We start from the raw sequence: 17699 nt of genomic DNA, 5'->3' as shown, positions 1-17699 counted from the left end.
AAAGTGCCTTGAACATCAGATTTTGGACTCACTCCTCATGTGTACAGGATACAACACAATGACAAGAACTGACAAGGGACAGAGTAATTTAATTAATAAATAAATTAACTTTATATACTTAATTAGTATCATAAAGTAGAAAATAAAACAAATCATAAAAATGATCATGGGACATTATACTAATAGTCAGAAGTAAGACAGTTGTGGCTGATCAGTGGAAGCCTTTTTAGCTTTTTGAAAAATGTGTTTTTACTGATCAGTGGAAGCCTTTTTAGCTTTTTGAAAAATGTGTTTTTAAAGGTCACAACCTGACAATAAATTTCTCAGACAAGTCTCTGAGGACTTGAATTTCTCAACTTTGACAAAAAACCTCATGTCCATCAACCAGGAAGATGCTGATGGAGGGCTAGATGATTTATATGACAGTAAAAAAAAAATGCAATAACATCTGCTTCCTTTGCAAGCTTAGGGTCTCGACAGGGACCCCAAAGATGGCAATACAGGGACTTTACTGCAGATCTTTTAAAAATGATTCCCCAGAGTGATAAAAATTGATGCTGATCGATTTAAGCTACACTCATCAACACTTTAAAGCCTTTAAAGGAAAGAATACAAGACATTAAATGTAAATAAAACTGTGGAGTTTCATTCATGGTACCTTTTCATTTAGAAGTTCTTGTTTCCCACAAGAAATAAGGTGAGACTGTTTTTGTGAATACTCTCGCTCTGGAGCTGGGACACCCTTCCAGGTCCCGCCAGGTATTTTTATCTTTTTTTTTATGGTATTGTTTTTATATTCTTCTTTCACATTATTTGCTAAATCCTGCATCTTTACATGAAAGGTACTGTAATAAAGTGGAGATTATTCTGGACGTATCATGGCAACAGGAAAACATTAACTGGGGATGCACCGAGGTAATAAAGGTTCATTCTTTGAGAATTCATCATGACAGAGCTCACCTGAGGCCGTACAGAACAGTCCCGTCCGGGTGTAGTCGAATCATCCGGTTCTTTACAGTGACACCGTGAACAAAGGACTTCTTGTCATTGAGGAAGTAAGTGTCTGGGACCCAGAGCTGGTCTGCTACTCTGTTGTCCAGTGTCAGGTTGAGAGGGATACCTGCATAGGCCAGCCTCTTATCTCTCCAATACTGCTGGAAGTACATAGTCAACGTGTAGTCCTGCGGGAAGTAAAACAGCGTCATGTAGCAACAATAAATATCTGAGATGCAATGATGCTATATGGCAGATACAGTATAAATAAGTATTTCTTCAGGCCGGCGTTGAACATTGAAACAAATTCAGTGTTTGAATATCTGCAGCTGGGCGCTCGAGATGGATTTTTCTTTCTTTGTAACAAAGGTGATATTTATAGAAATGTCAAACAACTCTGATTCTCATCAGTCCGCTCGGGGTGACCGTATTTCAAGACCTGTCTCGAGGAGAAACCTCTCTCAGCTGTTCTGTGCACAAGACTGGCAGTAGCCCTCAGACTATAGATTTCCATTACTGCAGGCACAGCATCAACGTTTGAGCTTTGGTGACTGACCCCTTTTATCAACTACACTGCATATCTCAAGTGTAGATAGATAGATAGATAGATAGATAGATAGATAGATAGATAGATTTCATTGCATATTACTAGCCATACATGCAATGACATGAGGCTATTTCAATAATTTATTGGCTGTTTATTCGCAGCTTGCTCCACGAGTGGATCCATCAAAACACAAAAGCTTTTCCAGGCCCTTTAATGGAGCTCTTTACTAGCTCACTTGGCTTTATTCTGCTGACTAATGTTCTCTTAAATAAATAAGCAGGTCTCAGGAAATAAACAAAAAACTTGGCGCGTGTTGAAAATGCCTACATTTTCAATCCTCTGGTGCGGTAACAGATTTATAATAAGGTCTTCAGAAATGCCTTAATTTCCTTTGGATATAAAAATCAATGCCAGTGTTTGTTTTTGTTTTTTTTCTCCACGCTGAGCTAATTATTACGACTGCGTGGCTCCTCGACGAGGAAACCGCTGACCTCATTTTGACACAAAATAAGGACGTGCATTATTTTTGTTGATTCTGTCGTTGGACCGCGCACACAACACACACTGGTGCAAAGGGGCAGCTGCGTCATGCATGGCTGACAAAGTGTGGACTGTTTGGAATGAATCACACTATGTAATTTGACTGACGGTATAATATAATATTGATTCCTATGAATAATTTAGCATGTGTGTGCTCGTGTACGTATTTATTCTCCTTCCCTGTTAAAAAGTTGCCTCTAGTTACTGAAAATGTGTCAGGTTTACACTCTTTTATCTGCCTTTTCGTTGCAAGTTAATAAAATTAAAGACTACATTTCTCCTAAATCTGCATCTAAAGGAAGGCCGAGACTCTTTTTCATGTTGTCAGAGTAGGTGTACGTTCTGTAGTAATCAATTCAAGACAATATGTTTCCAGAAAATCCCTGGCTTGAGACTTGGCTGTTTTTATTTTCCAAGTCTCTTTAGAGATGCCTTCGCCCTCCCAATTCTCGTTCACCCCTTGTGAACAGAAGATGCCCTCATTACGCTCTCTCCCACGCGCAGCAGAGGTGTGGGCCGGGTGAATCAGCTTTACACAACAGCACTTAGACTACAGAGATGGAGCCTCTCGCTCAAAAGTCTGGACCGCGGCTATTTTAGTCTGTTTTAGATCTTCAGATCCCACCTCAGCAGTTTGTCCTCGACTGCCTCGAAGACTGCTTTAAGCATCTCGACAGAAACATCTCACAAACACAGAAACCACATCACTCTCGCTGTACACACTGTACAGTACACCCTCCTGCTCTTCAGTAACCTGCAGCTCCCACGGGGCTCTATTCCAGGCTGCAGCGTATTCCCCACAGAGGGTTTACAGTTCGTGCACAGGGAGACACCCTCTGGCAGCCATGCTGGAGGTCACTGTTGCCATCCTTTCCAATGAAAGGTGTTACAAAGAGTTCTTTATGATTATGACTATGTCAGACACTCGTACAGTTACATTTAAGCAAAAATAGCTCATCACGTCACTTCGAACACGTTTCCTTTGTGCTACAACTTTTATTTAGTATTAAAACACTTTTAATAACTTTTACTCTCCATTCATACATTCACTTTAAGTTTGGCTTTGTAGGTCTCAACTTTAACTGAATATATTTGTTCATATGAACAAGAAAATCTGATTGTGATCTCCTAAACACACCTCAAAAATAGTCCCTACATTACTTAGTGATCAGTGTCAGCTTATACTAGCTTATTGCTGTATGTTTGTTGAAGACAGTGTCGCCATTACACGACATAGTTTGTCCACCAGAAAGTACCGATCAATGCTAAACATCCCGTTTAATGCGTATGATCTGTCTCGTGGTGATCTGTATTTTGAGGCAGTAGCACCTACACTATGTCCTTTCTTTGGATTCTAGCTAAAGACAAACCTGTTTAGACGCCACCATCTGCTTTTTATGTATTTATTGTGTATTGTGTTTGATAAATATATGATTTATTTGAGATATTTGTAAAGCACTCAAATACAAATACATTTAACTTAACTGACTTACAATTCTTTCAAAAACATATTTAGGAGATCCTTTATGTAAAAGAATGACTGCTACTACTATGCAAAAGAGCCTTAGTAAGGTGTTTCACCATGAGCCTCTGGAGTCTACTGGAAGGACGGAAGGACGGGTCCTTGTGTCAAGGAATTGAGCACTGATAACAAATACAGCAAATGGTCATACAGTGAGATTTGGCAGAAAACACTCTTTGATGGAGATCTCAAAGAATTTGAGTAGCGACAAGGATATTGCTGTGACAACTAATCCCCCCCGACATATATCTTCCATCCATCCTTATCAGGGCTGTAACCTATCCCAGATGACATTGGGCGAGAGGCAGGGTACCCACTGGACAAGTCAGCAGCTCATCACAGGGCTGACACATAGAAACAAACAACCGTCCACACCTACAGGCAATTTAGAGTCACCTAAGCTGCTTGTCTTTGTCTTTGGACTGAAGCCAGGGTACCTGAAGAGAACTCAGGGAGGAACATGCAAACTCCAGCTGGGGGAACCTTCTTGCTGGGACAGCGACAGTGCTAACCACTGCACCACCGTGCAGTTAAATCAACAAAACCAAAGGTTTGGAGGGTGGGGTGGTGGAGGAAGCTGTAGTAGTTATCAGCTTTGGCCCATACACCTCAGCAGAGTCATAGTGAGAAGTGTCAGGTTAGGTGCATTAATGTGATCGGACAGCTTGTGAATGAACCGTTGATTGGGAAGCATGAATGAAACAGCTGATGCCGATCAGCCGCATGTGAACGTGACTTCAGTGCACCGCCGGCACTAATGCCACGCTCCATTACAGATAATTTGCTTCTTTGCTTATGGACGCTAACACAATATGTTCATATTAACATCCATATGATGAAAGTCATTAATGATTATATCAAATTATGTCCCAGCTCTCTTGAAAATAAACCTTCAGTGCAGACTGTCCACAGAGTTTGTGTAATATTCCATCATATGATAATTACATTACCAACAGACATATCTGATAACCAAAAGCTTTCAAGGACCGTCCTGTGGAGGATTTCAAAATGGTAACTAATTCAAATTTTAAAAATACATGCAGCTAATCCTCGCTCTGATTCGTGTTTAGGACGGTGTTGTTTGTTGTCAGACCACAAGAGACACACTGAGGTTTTGTTCTCAGCACCAGTGAGTAAATGAGGCCCAGTGGGAGGACGAGACTGTCGCGTCATCTTCGGCTCATGGAGTGTACATAGTCTCATACTCCGACGTGGTTACTGTGTGCCAGTCAAACATCGTCTATGTCAACTTTACACCGAGATATCTGCTGGGAATACAGGGATAGCACTCAGAGAAGCTCGCCCCGTGCAAGAGACGGGGGCTTTTCATCACTCTATAAGACAGCTAAGTGTCCTCAGTGGAATTGAAAAGGTGTACTATGTACATTTTACAAACCATGCGTGGAATAATTTCAGTCTCTGCATCCTCCCACAGAGAGCCTTTCATTAAATGATCTCAGTCCTTTCAACACTTTGAAGCAGGCTACCAGCAACTACTAATATCTTATGAGAGCAAAGTCGCAGGTGATTTATTCCCGAGAAAACATTTTTTTGTTGAGGTGTTAAGGCTGAAGTTATTCTCTCAGGAACCATCCCCACCACAAAAACTGAATCTCAGGCAAGCTTTCAGTTCCAATATTCATAACTGAGGAATCTAATTCAACCACAAAAGTCCTAGGAGACAGCATTCTTTTATAGGACTGAAAACTACCTTCATGAGTTGGTAAATCTTGTAATATTACAGCCCACGTGTCAGGTTAGATACTCAGCACTTTGGTTTAACTGTAAACTAGTCGTAAGAACAAGACTTTTTTTGGCATGAGGTGATGAATTATGAAGCTGTACAACGTATCTGGAACTAAAAGCAAGCCCAAACCCACAACCACATGTTTCTTGAAGTCTTCTTAGAATCCAACCTGCTTAAGAGGGGTTTGTTTTTGCAATACAATATTTTAATTAGGTTTACATTATGCAACTTGTTAATTTGCTATTTCAAAGAGTTGCGTTGTGTCTTAATTTAGCAGCGTTAAATACGTAAAAAATAAACACAGCCGAAACTGGGTTGCTAAAAAATCACAGCACAACGTGGACAAGTTCATCCGGTTCTAAACACTGCAGTCGGATGTCAACGCTGCGGCTGCCAATCACGTGATCGGAGCGGTCAAACCTCCAATTGACGTGAATCCGTCTTAACGACATAGAAACACATACCACTGAAATATGATGACAGTTTGGCAGTGGTGATCAGAGCCAGACATAAAGGTAAGATGTGGAATACATTATGATAAATGTTTTGTTTTAATTTATTTGGATATAAAACCAAAACAATGCGCTCAAAGAAGCTAAAAAGCTCAGAGAGCTGAGGGAAACTGCAGAGTCTCGGTGGAGTCATCACTACGACCCCTTTCACTTAAACACCTTTCGTGTACCGTTCACACTACTTAGACATTTAGGTACGTGTGTGTGAAGCCCTAGAACGAGGAAAGAATTTTAAGCCACTTGTGTCCCTAAACCCAACTGGAAAACTGCCACAATTAGTTTCACCTGAATCAGGCGTATCAACTCGATAAAAGCTCTCGAGGCTCCGTTTTTATTTTAAGCATCGTGTTGGAGGGACGAGTCGAATGATTCTGCTGCACAGAGGGTTTATATTCCTGTAGGGTCACATCCCGCTATTGTGTAACACTAAATGCAGCATTGTTCCAGCTCAGTGGAAAACTCAGCATATTGGAGGACTACACTAGTAGCTGAGTTCTCCTTACTTTGTGAGTATCTGGAACCCGAGGCTATTTAGCGTGTGATGTAGCTGACTTATTAACTAAGCCCTTCGATATAAATCTGGGAGAACATCTGTAGTATGAGTTTTTAAGGGTAACGCTTCCTCCAGGCAGAAGGTGGATAATGTTAAAGTGTCCAACTAGATGGGTGTTTCACCACATGATGGATCCGTCTTCCAGCTGACTCATGCTGTGGCTACAACCCCGCTGGGAGGATCTGCTTTTCAGCATAAGGTGCTTTATGTTCCTGGACAGGTGTGTCTTTAAAAAAGTTTACAAACTCACATCAGAAGGAGCGACCTCTAATAAACACACATTATTGCATTTTTGTTCCCAGAGTGCAACTTGTTAAGCTAAGAGTTTTAAAAATAACTATGGAATAGAGCAATCTTAAAATAAAAGGAAGAAGAGCGAGTAAACACAGAAATATATTAATAATCCAATTTCCTAGACAACAAGTTCTGCAGCTCGCCCACACAGGCTCTAATGGGCCAATACCTTGTGTGACTCGAGCTGTTTGAAAGCACGCCGCCAACAGCACTTCTCTGAGGAGAGGTTCTGCTTTGGTCTGTAATCTGTGTGATCGAAGTCTTTTACATTGATTCACCACTGAGAACAGCTCCACATCCTGTATTTTAGATATTTAAAATGAAGTTCACTTAGAGTATGTGATGGTGAATGCAAATTGTATCTTTAGGTTTGTGTTGAACCAATCGTATGCCTCCCATAGACTCAAAGACTTTGAAAAGATCTTATAAGTCTAAAGTCTGACATCATCTCACATCTACAAGGAGTTTTTAAGATGTCAGAAAGACTGAGAATCTCGCAGAGTCACTATTTACAACAAGATTACACCTAGATTTATTTTGAGATTTCCCATCCTGCACCTGCTGGAAATTCACAAGAAGAAAAACGCCATGTGATGGTACAAATGGGAGGACACGTTACTCCGAGACTTCACGTTTGTGCACCTCCCTGGAGCCTCCTCCATGCTTAGATTACTACTGTGTAGCCACTTGTTCCTGATGGTGCTAGAGAGAGCATACCAACTGGTTGTTGACAATGTTCACGTGATTGAACCTGTTACCTCTGATAACAGTAAACATAGAGAACGTCAAGACAAGAAAAAGACACTTTAGACAGCTCGGACTGAGTTGGGCTGACCCCTTATTATTGCTCATATATGTCTGTATATATGTCAGCAGATGATTATTACACAGTTTTTCCTCCAGAGAGCACTGACAAGATTATTTTTTACAATTTCCTGCAGTGCATGTATTTTGGTCACAAAAAACTGAAAATCTGAAGGATCCATATCATGATTGTTTGCGTATGTTATGTTTTTTAATACTACTGGCCAATATATCGATATAACATCGTTGGTGTCAGCCTCACAGATCAGGCTATAATCAACATTTACACTTGGTTTCTTCTCATTTGTGGTTTCTTGCAGAGAACTAGACACGATTGAGACAACTCTGATATCTGTCCATTAAATGTTGGCTAAGCTGGAAAGGTGATTTGCTTGATTTGGGTTTGACTATTCTGGCCACATTTATGTCAAATATTGAGAAATCTTATCCTTCTATGTCTGATTAAAAGCCACAGAAACATACCAGTTACTCAACGGGCACCAATAAAAAAAACAATCTAAAGATTAGTCTGGTTCAGTGTGAGGTTTGTGGAACAGAGCTGCGTATCACATCGCAGAGCATCCAGCTAAAAAGTCAGGGAGATGAACTTGATCCTGTGCCAGGTTTTCTCGTTTCTGCTCTTCTTTTCACCACTTTACAACCTGCCTGTGTCAGGGAATCCAGCACTGCAGCAGAGACCACAATCACAGGCGTCACAGAAACGGACACAAAAGCAACCTGACGTTTCAAAAAAAGAGTGGATCCTCTCTAACAGCTATGACAAGAGGAACACTGATGATCTCCCGATCACAGCGGGTTGTGAAATGTGTGAATGGACTGCAGAGATTTCACGAGAGATACAGTCTCTCCTGCTCCTCTCTACATGTGGAGAAAGAGAGTCATACTACTAACAGGACCTTGTTGAAGTGTATGAAAAGAGACAGGACTTGCACTGCATTGCAGATCCAATCTGTCTGTTTCTGTTCCCCGCTCCTCTTAAAGCACGGCTCTAAACTGAGCGCTGACAACTGACGCTGATTTACTAAATGCACTCTGTGATCCTATTAACAGATTAAAAGTTACTGCTAATAACACACACACACACACACACATACACTCTGACAAGCAACCAATCACCAACTCAGGCAAGCAAGAGATGTTTAAGAGGCGGATAGCTTAGTCCAAAGGTAGACAAGTTAGCTGTTCAGTGATGTATGTTTTTTACACCTTAATATCTAAAAGTCCAAAATAATTGGTTTAACATTCAAACATTGTGTGGTAGTTTAGCTGTTTTGCCCAAGGTTGTGGCTTCCCTCCGTGTGGTATCACAAGGCTTTTTGCACATGCCTTTTCAATCGAGTTGTACAATAGATGACTGACAGTTCTCATCTTCACTCAGACATCACTACGAAGTCTTCAGTGACGGACACTGGACATGCCACTCACTGGGCTGTCATTTGTATTTGTTTCAAGATTTTTAACTCGATTGACGTGGCACCTGCTCTGGAAATGTCAAATTTCTAGTTTCAAAGAGAACGGTGCTTCATTCGCAAGTTTCAAAACTGTCTAAACAGAATTAAAACTGATTTAAAATAATATAATTAAAATAATTTTGATGGTTTAAACACTGACTTATAATCAGGTGTCATTCGAACTCTACACTAATTTTGTGCTCCGGGTACGATCACCCACAAGAAGTATGTATAATTTACAGCACACACCACCAAACATTTAACTGATTTTGGTGAAACTGGATCATATTTTATGGAGAAAAATGTTTTCTCTGCTCCAACTCAACTCTCTGCGATTTACAGAGTTTCCTGATGGACTGTGAAGTAAACTGTAGCTGCTGTTAGTGAATGTTAGCTCGGTTTGTTAGCTGAGCAGCCCAGACTGTGAGCTCAGAGCACCAGTGGAGCGTTAGTGTCTGTACCACAGGCGTTCTGGACCACCAAGAAGAGGACGTTTTCAGGCCTGTGGCACGGAGCTGGTGTCGTGCTAGAACCGGAGCTAGGCAAGTGGGCAATGTAACCAGGCTCAGCAGCCTCTATAGACACAATGTCAGAAGTAAAAAGACAAAAAATGAGAGAGTGAGTGAGCAAGAAGCTGCCAGACAAGAGTAAATCTGCCACTGACTTTTAATCATTGGCGAGATTTTGGTGAAATAAAAGGCTGGAAGACAGACGTGGAGCTGGGCTTCTTGCTGTTGTGATCCTGTTATTTTCAGGTCCACAGTAACTGACATACTGTAAGTTTTAATCAAACACTTACTTGCTAAAAAATATATTTAAATTTGCTTTAACAGCCCGTCAAGACATAATCAATATCTGGAAATCCTGCAGTGAAACCTCCCAAAATAACAGATCATATCTGGTCACATATATTGTACAATGTGCTAAGAGTTGTATTGTACAGTGTTTTTTTTACAGTACTGCATACCAATGAGAGGGATTCTCCATCAACACACTTCATTGAAAGCCTTGAGATGCTCTAGTAAGCAAAATGTGAGACGGAGCTACAAATGTCAAAGCCCTCTGGAGTGGGAACTGAAATGCAGCTTAGACAGAAATGAACCAAATAATGTTGGCGGCTACAGATAAACTACCACAGCGTTCGGTGGCGCTGGCTGCTCAGGATACCCTGATAAAAGTGATCTATAGCTGCAGGCATTAAAAAATAAATAAACTGAAGTAGTGCTGATGTGAGGTCACTTTGTTTTCTAAGTCACAGCAGAATCTAAGATATTAAAAGCAGCCTGAGCAGTGATTAGTGAGTGTGATACTGTATACTCCATCAGGATGGTGGTGCATATTTTGGTATATCCGCCAAATCAAACAATAAAACGCCTGGTGGACAGGATGCAATCCTATCATTTGTATCACGAGTGAATCATTTTAGCACATGCTCAAGTGCATTTTCTAGATTTATTCAATTCCTGCAGCCATGAGGAGGAAATGTATGTGCCTCTGTCCCATCTTCATGCCTACAACCATTAACACAGAGTCTGATATGATCGCCAAATGCTTTCATACAGGACGGCTCTGCAGACAGCATCTCTCAAGCTAAAAGCGGGCGTGGTCTCTGCCGTGGAAATTAGGTTTGGCCCATTAAGTGCTGAGAGTTAGTTAACGGGTTATAGATTTTCAAAGCTAATGAGACAGAAGAAATTATGTGTATGTCTCTATTTACTTAGAATCAAAGGCTTACGTTCAAATGATCTGAGCTGAGAAGTTTGTACGTAATGTCCTCAGTAACAGCTGCAGAGATTATTAGGATGGTGCTTTATCAGACAGTGAAACTGGCAAACAAAGGACATTATTCCTCTTATACAAGAAGGCAATAACATTGTAGACGCCTCAGACAAAGTTAAGACAACTGTTCACCCCAAAAGCCCCCAATACTACTGGCTTATAATGCTACCATGAAGTATGCTTTGCAAGAACTGCAGTTCCTCAAACGTCCACTTGAGGCTGGCTACAGAACGAGTCAGTCTCCATAGGTCCCCATGTTAAAATGTCCAACTTCACAGCAGAAATAAACATGTTTACAGCCTGGTACAAAAAACTGTTTTGCTCTCTATAGCTAATTTCCCCGTTCATGACAACTGTACTGAGGGTGAATTTTTATAGAACTCACCTGTTCACATTATATTAACACTTAAAGTTATGCATAATTAACAGCATGGCTGGTTTGACTGACAGGTAGGTGACATTACAGATGGTTTGTTTGAGCAACCAGGTGTCATTCAGCCCGCCTCAGGTCCGACGATGATTGACATCTTTGCTGATATTTAGATTAGCCAGGAGGCGGAAGAGGCAGGACTGCCAACATGGCGACGGCTGTCCATTTAAAAACTTAAAAACGTGATGATTCTCAGACAACTTCTGGAGTTTGTTAAGAGGAGTGTCTTTTCTGTGACTTTGAAACAGATTTATGAATGTGTATTTGCTCCGTACGTCTAACATAATGATATCTGCAGGACGTGTGTGTCACTGAATCTAAAAATATGTGTTTCACGATTTTGACCCCCCCTTCAACTCTCCTGGCCCGCTGGAGAGGCGTGCTTCACTGTTTGTCAAACCTCTGCTGTGGTTGTTTCTTTTACTAACTTCATATTTTGTCATTTTAGAAATCCAAAACACAAATTAATTATACATAAAATGATCTTTTTTAATCGCCGGAGGAACTGATCCCATTATCTGTAACAATAAGTTGCTCTGTTTTCTTTTAATTTAAGCACACCATTTAACATGACAAACTACTCATCTACATTGGTACAGCTGCAACGATTAGCACCTTAATTGATTAGTTGTCAACTATTTGATAATAGATCATTTTCAGTATTTTATTTTTAAAGAAAAGATGTCCAGATTCTGTGATTTCAGCTCCTCAAATGTGAATATTTTCTGGTTTCTTTAGTCCTCTGTGACAGTAAATGGAATATCCTTGGAGTGTGGACATTTGAGGACGTCACTTTGGGCTTTGGGAAACAGTGATCAACATTTTCAAGCCATTTTCTGGACCAAACCACTAATCGTTCATCGAGAAAATGGTCGTCAGATCCGTTGATAATTAAAATTAAGATCGTTATTGCAGCCCTAAATTTCAGTTGTCACCGGAAGCGAGTGTTTAGTTTCTCCGTGGTTCTCACTAAGCCGCACTCTGCTGCTCTGTGGAGATGCATTAAAATGCACCACGGGTACATTTCATCACACATACTTGTCAGGACAGCACGTCGGGGGCTATTTCCTCTTGGTAGCATGTGACAGGGCATCAAGCTCTGTCAGCAGTTCAGACCAATGATAGATGGCATACAGGCATTAAACTGGATGAGCCCATGGTGTGCCAACCACAACACACATGTACACATACGATGACACACACACACACACAAAGGTCTAGCTTTTTAGAGGACATGGCAACCGAGTTTACTGACCTCATCTTCTAACAGCACCATTAAAACCATACGACACGCCATCATCTGATACAGCAGATGACCAAACTGTTCTCGACAATACAAACCGGGCTAGAGAAATTCAAGATATTGTATAGATCACTGGTTCTCAAACTATGGTACGAGTACCACTGGTGGTACACGACCTTCCTGTAGTGGTACTTGGATTTTTAAATGAAATAAATACATTTAAAAACACATTAGACTGTAAAAATACTACAACATTTGAATGAAAAACAAACTAAGAGATTGCATGAAGGGAATACATATATATATACATTGTGACGTTCACTCACGTAGTGCATAACATGGGAAATATCAGGAGGAGAAGTGCACCAAATAAACTCTTGAACCGGTTCTGTTCAGGACAATAAATAATCTTCTTTGATGAGGAATAAGCCTGCCTCCTCTGTGAACTGCTGGTAGCTGAGCAGCATCTGCCTGCACTGCTGCATTTTAACGGTGCTACTTGGAAGGCTGAGTGGTGCTCGGGGTGAAAAGTTTGAGAAACGCTGGGATAGATTATTGTAATTTTTATAGATTTGAAACTTTCTAGTAACTCAACTTTTATATTGTGTTTATATGTGATAACTAGTGGCTTCATTAACTTTATTTATAATGCTTTATAGCCCATATCTGTAACATGAATGAGTTTTGGGTTGCCAAAAACAACTTTTAGACAAAGCAGCTTTTATAAACTGTTAACTAAATACGTTGTTTATAGTTAATAAGTCATTCACTGATCGTTTATAGATCAGTTATCAGCTAATAAAAAGACTTTAGGGTTGCAGAGTTGCATTTGTTAAGATCTTATTAACATTCACAGCTGCAGACTGGATCTATTATTGTGATATGATGATGATAAGACAAAGATTCATGATTAATTAATGGATTACAAACATGTACACATTTTTTTTTTCCAATTTACAGGCTAAAAATATATATTTTTTCCACAATCTGACAACCCAAACTGTGTATAATGATATAACCATTCTTTAAATAATAAGGTAACCCCTTTATAAAGTAAGTGGTGCACTTTTCTTCATGTTGTGTCTAATTAATGATAATTAAATAAAGCTTTAATGACTAATCAAACTTACCATGTTGACTTCTGACACCATGTCTATACTCGCCACGTCTATACTCATGCCAACAGCAACCGGTGGACCTTAAAATACACAAAATAAAGTTACCGTGACTACAATATATCAGTGTAAGGTGAATAAACACACCAAACTACAGCATGCATACCTCCAAAGTCCGGCCGTAGACGAATATCATATCCTTTTAACAGTTTATCCACAGTCTCTTTGACAAAAGACATGTTCCCCGGTTCGTTGACGCTGAAAAGACAAAAAAACAACAAGGCTTGTAACTCTTTTTGAAGGCGGACCTCCTTCATTTGTGTCCGGTTTTAACCTCCAGACACTCACCTCTGGGCACAGCACATCACCGCCACCACCAGCGGCAATGAGAGGATGTCAAAGAGCCCTGTTTTCTGGGGTCCCCACATCCCTTGCGCGGTGTGTGTGTGCGTGGATGGATGGATAGATGGATGGATGGATGGATGATATCCAGCGTTCAATAAATGACTGAATGAAGAAGTCACGGTGCTCACACACCCACCGAGCTCCGTTAAATCAGGTGACACTTGCTCCACATCATGTCTACCTCTGGCGGAGCCTGTGTTAACATGCTTCATAGGGCAGTGGCGCGTTTACTTGGATGTCAGATGTGTTCATACGGCAGCCAGCCAGCAGCGGAGCCGCACGGACAGGCTGCTCCGCGGATCCATCCTCCGGTCAGCGGGGCTCAGCTTTGCTCCGTGTTTGCCAAATATCAGCTATCGCGCTTAAAATCCACAGGTCCGCTGTCCGTGCGTAAAATGCAGGTTGGAAATAATCCCTCATGGAGCCTGGAGCTCACTCAGAGTTTGGATGTCAGAGTGCGAGAGAGGCTGCCCTGCTGATCATTAAAGCCCACGTGACAGCCTGCATAGAGAGGCTTATTTCAGCAGCTGGGAGCCTCAGACAGGCCAGGAGTTCAATTATGTTAACATACAGCACTATGTGTGTGTGTGTGTCATAATGAGACACCTACATGTTTTATTTTTGCTCTACTGTCACAGCAGAGTTTGTCAAACTGTCTCTTGTCAACCCAACAAAAACACCCACCACCGGCTCCCAATGTGTGTGTGTGTGGCACAGAGGAGGCAAAAATAAAGTCTGCTCCTTTGAGACCCTCACTGCCTATAGGATGTATTTTTACTATAAAGTTTATAAATGAAAAGTTAAATTGATTTAAAAACACACAGTGGTTTGCTGTTGTCTTTTTTTTCTTCTATATAACCAGGAGTTTATGGAGGATAGTGCTACTTACCGTCAGGGGCGCCACCAGGAATTTTGGGCCCCATGACAAAAAAATCAAATTGGGCCCCCTAATTTTATATTGGTGTTTACCAGTGATGGTCCATGTTTGATCGACCTGCATCGACCCACGTTTTAAACTAACTAGCAAATAATTGTGAAATATTGTACCCAACCCGCTTCCTGACCCGCATTTTAAAAAGTAGTCTATACTCTTGATTAACTTCGTAGCGTCATCGTGCTACATAAAACTGGCATTACTGAGTTATTATATTAATTTAAAATGCGGTTTAATGGCATTGCTCAGTTCCACGTGTTGGGAAAATCATGCTTTTTGTCCCGCATCAAAACTTTACTCGGCATCTTTATTTCAAACGACCCGACCGACCGCGACCCGAATATCATTAAAAATATTGTTCGGTGACTCGTGGTGTTTACCTATTTTTCGGGGCCCCTGTCAGTCGTGGGCCCCTGGAATTGTCCTAACTCCCCCATGGCTGCTTACCGTTAGCCAACTTTAGTTAAGAAACAAAAATAAAGTCTGCTTCTTTGATTAATTCATTTAAAAACACACAGTGGTTTGCTGTTGTCTTATTTTCTCCGATATAACCAGGAGTTTAATGAGACTAGTGCTACTTACCGTTAGCAAACTTTGGCTAAGGAGGCGAAAATATAGTCTGGTTCTTTGAGACCCTCGTTGCCCACAGGAGATTTTTTAAAATAACTTTTATGAATGATGATGATTAAAAAATACTCATTGGGTTTGCTGTTGTAGATTTGCTATATAGATATGAACAGTAGTTTATAGCGACAAATGCTACTTAACGTTAGCTCATGGGGCCCAAAAAAAATCTGGTTCTTCTAGGCGCTCACTGCCTGTAGAAGTTATAGTGTGACTATAACTTTTATAAATAATAAGTTGAATTCATTACAAAGTAGTTTTTGTTGTTTTATTTTCTTCAATATATCCACGAGTTTATGGAGGCTAGTGCTACCTAACAACTTTAACTAAGGGGGCAAAAATAAAGCCTGCCTTTATTATTTTGAAAATGAGTCTATTCGAAGTTTATGAAGGATGCATGCACAATACTTATATAATATTAAAATGTAAATTAATTCTGGGCCCACAGATTTCCATATCAGTGTGATTTCCATCTATGGTGTGTTTAACTCTGATCCTTATAATCTTGCAGGTTTATTCTTGAATCTTGGCAGCAGAAGTGAGACTGATCTGGTGTGAAATGTGCGTCACTCAATGTAAATTGTTCCAGTAAAGATTTCATGACAATCTGTATTCTTTGTTTCAGAGGTCTTTTTTTTTTTTTTTACAGTAGGCTATTTGCCATAGTGGAAAAAGTTCAATATTGCTGCAGAGAATGAGAGAGTGCTTGAACTGGACTATTCCCAACAAATGTATCTGTATCTGTATTTTTAGGGACTGATTCTTACCTTGTATCATAGATGGCGTACAGCTTTTTGTTCCCATCAACAGCATTCCTGTTAATACAAAAGAAAAGAGGAATTACTTTGTCTGTCATTACAGTCTGACTTCTCCATGACCCAGAGCTGGAGATTTGTTTCTGAATGCACACTGTCAGGAAGCTGAGGTACCAAAAGGCTTTCACCATGAGTCACAAAGGTGCTCCAGCTTCATAAACAACTCTTGAGTTGAGTGAGTTGACCTTAATCCCGGTGGAGATGAATACGAAATGATGAAATATACCATGGAGTCTTATTTGTGTTGCTGGAAGATGTGTGTGACATATTGTCTCCTCCTGGTTTGTCCCACTTAAACCAGGACCACAATAGGCTGCACTATCACTATCCCCTAATACTGATTGCTATAACTATTGGCAGGAAGGGAGTACAATATTCATTAGTATGTTTCTATTTGTGTATAATCACCTGAAGAAAAACTTGTGCTTTTGTTGTCTTAAAATTAGTCCTTCATATCTACAGTGAGAGCGGGTCCTCTTTCATAGAGTCCGCCACGTTGAACCACCATTTTTGTACAGTAGCCCAGAACAGACAAACTAAATATGGCCTTTTGCTTTTTATGTGAATTTCAAGCCGAATGTTTTTCCTCTACATGCTTGGAAGGAGAGGGTGAAGTGTGGTAGAGTATTCAGTTGGTTGTAATTTACAATTTCACAGCTAGGTGCCAGTAAATCCTACACACTGGACCTTTAAGTTCTCACATATAGAGTCCGGCATTGTCAGGTGCCGGACAAAAACTGGCAATAGTGTTTTCCATTAACCCTTCCCTGTTTGGTAAATACTAAGTGGTAACCTCTGTGTTTCTGTGAAGTGAAGCCAACTCAGAAGTGCAGTTCCTCAAACGTCCACTTGAGTCCGGCTACAGAACGAGTCAATCTCCATAAGCGCCCATGTTAAAGTCCAACTTCACAGCAGAAATAAACATGTTTACAGCCTGGTACAAAAAACAGTTTTGGTCTCTATAGTTAATTTCCCCATTCGTGACAACTGTACTGAGAGTTAAATTCTTTTTAACTCATCCGTTGAAATTATATTAAGGCTTAAAGTTAATTAAGGCCACTTTGATTGACAGGTGGATGCTGTTACAGGTGGCTTGTTTGGGCCTCAGCTCCACCGACTATCCACGTCTTTGCCCATTTTTAGATTAGTCTTGGAAGATGGTGCCACACACTGAGCTTCACAACGCTTAGGGGATACGACGTCCATGTTTTATACAGTCTATGCTCCAAGACTTACATCCTGTGGTCGCTGTTCAAAACCTATCTATTCAAACTGGCCTTTCTCTTGCCTCTATCGTTTGCTTCTTCATATTGTTGCTCTGTGAACGGTGCTATACCAAATAAACTTGACTTGACTGCACATTTTGTCTG

General features: G+C 40.6%; 1 protein-coding gene across 3 annotated transcripts in view; it reads right to left on the bottom strand.

The window, feature by feature from the left end:
* gabrb3 (gamma-aminobutyric acid type A receptor subunit beta3) overlaps positions 1-14488 on the bottom strand; it is a 35636-nt gene extending 21148 nt beyond the window's left edge. For 2 of the 3 annotated variants that reach the window (XR_003464010.1, XM_010755231.3), the window contains exons 1-4: positions 13900-14485; positions 13718-13809; positions 13567-13634; positions 961-1181 (exon numbers count right to left, since the gene is read on the bottom strand). Coding sequence is in view for 2 of the 3 variants with exons in the window: in XM_010755231.3 (XP_010753533.3) it covers positions 961-1181; positions 13567-13634; positions 13718-13809; positions 13900-14168 (650 nt within the window). In the remaining variant the exon portion in view is untranslated. Of the gene's footprint in view, positions 1-960; positions 1182-13566; positions 13635-13717; positions 13810-13899 lie in introns of all 3 variants that reach the window. The other variant, XM_010755230.3, reaches the window with a different exon arrangement.
* Positions 14489-17699: the final 3211 nt, after the last annotated feature.

This window comes from Larimichthys crocea, chromosome XVII (genome assembly GCF_000972845.2).
Source record: "Larimichthys crocea isolate SSNF chromosome XVII, L_crocea_2.0, whole genome shotgun sequence".
NCBI lineage: Eukaryota > Metazoa > Chordata > Actinopteri > Sciaenidae > Larimichthys > Larimichthys crocea.
This window is presented reverse-complemented; position numbering and strand designations above follow the sequence as displayed.